Consider the following 6000-nt stretch of genomic DNA (forward strand, 5'->3'; position numbering starts at 1 on the left):
GCAACTGAAATACTGAAAAATAACGTTCATTTTAATAATTTTGGTACTACAGTATTTTGTTCCTTTTTACTCTAGCCTTCATAATCCTTTGAATGCAAATGGAAATGCTTATTGTGCTTTTTTACAATGTTCATATTGGCAATCACTGCACAAGTCAAATGCGTTACGGACTTTTCCTCTCAAAACATTAATCTTGAAATTGTCATGCCACAGATAACAAAACACACTGCATCTGCTTCATTTTGAAATGTCAAATGACATACCATAAATATGAATAAATAATGAAATGAATAAAAATACAGTGGGACATGGATTTAACTGTTGGTTTGTAAGACAAATTCAGGACTCTGTTATGCTTTGGAATATATTGGAAATAGTATTTGGCCTAAAAATCAGTTATCATTCAATTTTCATAATCTGTACATAATCTGTATATAAATATTCTTGCATTTGTCATGTACACACTCAGTTGCCAACTGAGCATGTATACAGAGAATATCCAAATGGAAGGTTAAAAGCAAACAAATCAATACATACATGAAAATAATCCTCTCAATCATTTATATTTACTGAAAACAGTTCAAAGCATAAAATAATGACCCTCAGCACTGAAGGAAACAAACTTTGAGACATTAATGTGAATGTTGAGTATTACTGGACAGCCCATAATGCAACATTTGGGATAGTACCATATTCAGTCCTTATGGGATCTGATGAAAAAGAAATTCAGTGCAGGCTGCCCAAGAGGAAACTTAACACATCTATGTAGTTCTTCTACTAAAATAATTTTTTAGTGATAGGAAAAACATTAACTTTATACCTGATGTTGCACACATATTTTAGTTGAAAAATGTACTTACTATGAAAAGAATGAGGGTCACCAGCTTTTCCTATGATATGAAATGCTCACTAGGAGCTAACCTTGCAGTAGAATACTGTAATCTTTTATTCAGTGAAGGTTTTTTCAGTAAACTCTTCATATGCATTAGACTCAAGCTGCATTAAAATAAATGCTTCTACTTAAAAGTCAGTTCCACAGCCATCCTAAATTTGGCGTACTAGGGATACTTTCTGCATCATTCCTTAAATTCCTGTAGAGACCTCTCCCACTTTCAGCAGCAGCTTCTCCTTAAAACTCCAACAAGGTCTCTTTCTTTGCGTGTTAGATTTATAAATATAGACTCTTTACTTAGCAAAATGAAAACAAATAAAAACCCCAAACAAATAAACAATAGTGAATGGATTAGTTTTCTGAAAACATTGTATATTCCTTTAGTCTCCTCTCTTCTTCACCCCGTCCCCTACAAAATTAAAGTTCTGGTAGCCATACTGCTTAAATGCACTTATAATGCAAATTTCTTGAACTCCTCAACCACTGGAGTTCAAGGATATTTGCTGGACTTACAAAATCCAGTAAAGAGTTTGTTTTTTTTAAATAAGAATCTATTACAAGAATATACTGAAGACTTCCCATGTTGATCATTGATTTATTTGCAGGGGGACTATTAAGTAAAACAACTTTGCAAACGTGTTTGATTTCCAGTGTGTAAGAAAAGTATCTCAATTAATCCACTGCCCGAATATATTTACAGGAGCACACAGGTTACGGACAAAGATATGGAAATGGCCTCAAGTTGCGCCAGGGGAGGTTTAGATTGGATATTAGGAAAAATTTCTTCACTGAGAGGGTGGTCAGGCATTGGAACAGGCTGCCCAGGGAGGTGGTGGAGTCGCCATCCCTGGAAGTGTTCAAAAAACGTGTGGATGTGGCGCTTCAGGACATGGTTTAGGGGACATGGTGGTTCTGGATTAATGGTTGGACTTGATGATCTTAAAGGTCCTTTCCAACCTAGTGATTCTGTGATTCTGTGATTCTGTGATATTGAAAAAAGATCCATTCAAGCAAACCCTTATTAAAATCTAGTTTTAGACTAAGTTATAGAACAAATATAAGGGGAAAACCCAATGGCAGTTTCTGACAAGTCATACACACAGTGTAATAGGATGTAAACTCCTTTTCCTGATACACTGTCTGGAAGAGATACCTCTCAATGCACACAGAGGAGGAAGACTGGAGAATTATCACTAATTCATATCTCCTACCTTTCTGTAGAGACCACCTTGTTTTTTCACAGTATCACTCTCTCTTTTCTACAACAATTACATAGTTTAATACCCATGAGGGGTTTATGTCTGTCACACCATAGTATTGTGATTTTTGTTGCTGTCTTGCAATAGAAGGCTGTCTAGTGCTATTGTTCAATGCTTTAGTACATGTTTCATGGCATAGAGATGACTATAAACAAAACCACAAATAAAAGCCTGTGCTAATCAAAGTAACAGTGAGAAATATTTGTGTGCTTTGCAAATTAAGTACCTGTGAAGACTGACATCAGCTGTATTCTCCTCTTGTCATTAGTATCAGGACGCCCATCAAGTATTGGCCGATCAGGCCAGAATTATAATCAGCAGCAGCTGCATAAAACATGGTAGTTACGGCTGCTGGAAAGTCCCTAAAAATGTCCAGTGTTTAGCCACTTGACTTCCATCCTGAACAGTAATGATCCAAATGGGGTAAAGAGACAGAAGAGCTATATGACACGTAACAGCCCCAACTGTGTAAGCATCCAATGATCTATTGAGTGTTGTAGCAGACAGTTTTGTACTCTCTGATGGATGTTCTCCTCCAACACTAATGATAATGATTTATTAACTCATCTATGGGCTTTGCTAACTGGAATGAAGGACACAAGTAGTTTTCCTTTTTTTTTTTTTTTTATTTTAAATGAAATGTCAAAGGATGGCATTTGTACAGCTGGTTGCACTTTCAAAACCCAATGTTCTGCAATACCTGTTCAATGAGAGTTTGCCATACAGAAAAATTGCAGGATTGGGTAAAAAATTAAGAGTTTTCAACTACACTGTTTTCTAACAGCAGTATTTTCAGTCATGCCAAAGAAGAGATGTTTGGAGTACTATCTGTAAAAATACAATTCCAGCGGAACTCTGTATTATTACACAATGATTTTACATTGCTGCAAATTTTCACGTTCACTTTAATAAAAAAGACCTACTTAATGAAAAAAGTCTAATCCAGAAAACACTAAATTTCTTTATTCCATTTTTTTTTCCATCTCATATGGAGGTTTTGTACCTCCATAGAAGAGATAAGGGCACGAATAGATAATAGTAACAAATTGCCAAATGACATTCAGTCAAGAACTGGATGATATGGTTGAACCAACTATTGACCTGTAAGTCTGATGCCTGTAGCAAGCAAATTAGTGGAAACTGTAAGAGCAGAATTAGGGGGCACATGGATAAGTATGACAGAGGAGAGAAGAGTCAACGTGTCCCATATAAAGAGGATTGTTGGCTCACAAAGCTATTGAAGTTCTTTGAGGGGATCACCAAGTCTTCAGATAGGGGTGATCTTGTTTATATAATTATTTGGATTTTGGAAAGTGTTTAAAGGGAACAGACACACGGTAAGAGGGAATGTCCCTCCATGAATTAAAAAACTGGCTCAACAATAAAAATAGTAGGTAGGTAGTTACTTCCCACAGTGACTGGCAGCTATCAGTGCAGATCTGGAGAGATTTGTTCAACGCGTATGCAGTTCAGCATAATCATAGACATTTGGTAATGGGTATTGGGCAGTGAAGCAACCAAATGTTTTGATGGTATTTTATTATTCAGGATAATAGAAGGTATCTGACCAGAACGGCTTACAAGAAGGATCCCTACAAAATCTGGTCAATAAAGTAAAAAGTTATGCATAACATAGAAATCTAAAGGACTTTTGAGTAAGATCCTGGAATTGAGACAGGTATCTCCGTGAAAACATACTCAATGGTTAATTTGGCTGTCAAAGAAAACAAAATGCTAAGCATTATTTGGAAAGGAATGGAGCACACAACTGTGTACATCATCCATAGTTCTTCATAAATACAAAAATAGATGTTTTCCCTGCTTGAATACTATTTAGTTCTTGGCCCCACCAAAATATAGTGAAATGGAAATGATTCAGAGAGGGATAAATGTGCATGCTAAATGTATTTATGGCTTCAAAAGTAAACTGGGTATGTTCACAAAAGAGAAGCATTAACATAAATGTATAAAATAAAAATGTTGTCACTCTAACATACTATAAAAGGATCTGAATTTGGGGGGGGGGAGCAATGGATGGAAAATTTAGCTCTTGGAAGAATAGAGTAGTTTTGACAAAGTAACTTTTTAACTAGAAATTCACTGAAGTCAATATTAATGAGTCCCAAAGATTCTCTAGAATGTTTTGTCCCTTGTACTATTTTAATTACTTTGTTCTGTGAAAATGTTGCCAAGTGAATACAATGTTGTTTTTTTTATATTTCAAATATGATAAGCCATAGTCGGACATGTCTTATTACAGGAAAAACAAGACTGATAAACTATATGATTTCATAAGGAATACTGGGGAAAATAATACTTCTAGGTTTTCTCCCCAATGATTTCTGTGTCTTAAATCAGATCTTAAATACTTAGGAAAATGTGCTAAATATTAATTTCAATGTTGTAAAAGGGATTACTGGATACATATTTTTCTCTGCAGGAGAGTTGCCAGTGTGTTCTTATTTGAAAATGAACATTTCTTGCTGGCAAATCTAGTGTGTGAAATTCTTTCACAGCATTAAAGCATACCTATTTTCCATATATTTTGTTTTAAAATGCCTTTTTTTTTTTCCTCCTGAAAAAAATCCCAGTAGTTGTAAACTCAAACCATGACATGTGATCAGCCCCCATCATGAAATAAAATAATTTCTATAGCATTAAAATTCATACCATGAGACTTACCTTTTCTGCTAACAATTCTCTGATCTTGCTTGCCTGGAGACGAAATTTCATTAACTGTGACTCCAGAGTTAAACATCTTTCCTTCCAGTTTACAGTGCCTTCTGGCTCTGAAATTTCAGCCATATTTATGCTGGAAAAAGACAGGGAAAAAATCCCCATGTCAAATTGAGTCTGTATTTAATATCTGACTTTTTTTTAATATACATACCAACTTATTTTACATAAATCTGAAGAATGCCCCCAAATTTTGTACAAGTACAGCATTAGGAAAAATACATTTGTCTAGATGGGCCCTTATCATAACTGGGAGATTTCTGAAATCTGTGTTGATGATATTTAGGTTTATCATAACTTAATTTCTTCAATTATTTTGGGGCTGCCATATGTCTTCCTTGATAAGAAGAGACACATCCCGTATTTTAATCTTCAGTTACTGTATATTGGCTTTCTTACATAGAAGAGGCTTGTAGAGAACTGAGCTTTTGCTAAGAAAATGCTTTATATCAGTGTAACCACCTGTGAGTTCATAGCACATTTGCTTTTATGCAAGTTTCATATTTGGCAGATGGCTCTTTAAAAAGTGTTTTAAAATTCTTATGCTTAACCAATTTGCGTTTAAAATTTAATATCCTTAATAAGACACAAGGGGGAGTTTATGGTTCCAAATATAAAGGCAGGTGAGCAAACAGTCCCTAACGGGTGCCCCCCCATGAAAAACAATCCCTTTATATTAGCAGTTGCAGATCTCAAGACAACCCAATGCATGCATGTTTCGAGTTCAAATCTGTGCTTTTATCTACATTTAACTGCTCATGTCTTCTGGAAACTAAGCTCAGTGCCCTTTTGGACAAGCACTGCTGGAAAAATTACTCAGGATGAGCTGGCCATCATGGTTTGAGTCTGAGAAGCCAAGAAAATCATCGGTGTGTAAGCAGAAGGACTGGGCTCTGTTGTATTCCAACTGTTTGTAGACAGCTTAATAGAGAGTAAGTGGATGGCTGAATGTAACCATTCAGTCCAAGAAGTCCCCTTGCAAGCAAAGGCCCTGGCCTTTGCAGGGCTCTGAACGCATAGGTTTGGCTTTGAAAATAAAGCCTGAATCCCCTCTAAGTAAGTATTCAATTTATTTCTGAAATAATTAAGAGCCATAAAAACACCACTCAGTGG

The 6000-nt window shown here is 35.6% G+C and overlaps 1 protein-coding gene across 1 annotated transcript in view; it reads right to left on the bottom strand.

Moving 5' to 3' along the window:
* PLEKHH2 (pleckstrin homology, MyTH4 and FERM domain containing H2) overlaps positions 1-4959 on the bottom strand; it is a 50331-nt gene extending 45372 nt beyond the window's left edge. The window contains exon 1 of the mRNA XM_081997907.1: positions 4834-4959. Coding sequence (XP_081854033.1) covers positions 4834-4956 — 123 coding nt within the window. The 5' untranslated portion in view covers positions 4957-4959. The remainder of the gene's footprint in view (positions 1-4833) is intronic.
* Positions 4960-6000: the final 1041 nt, after the last annotated feature.

The sequence above is a fragment of the Phaethon aethereus genome (genome assembly GCF_964289735.1).
Source record: "Phaethon aethereus genome assembly, chromosome: 3".
NCBI classification, from domain to species: Eukaryota; Metazoa; Chordata; class Aves; order Phaethontiformes; family Phaethontidae; genus Phaethon; species Phaethon aethereus.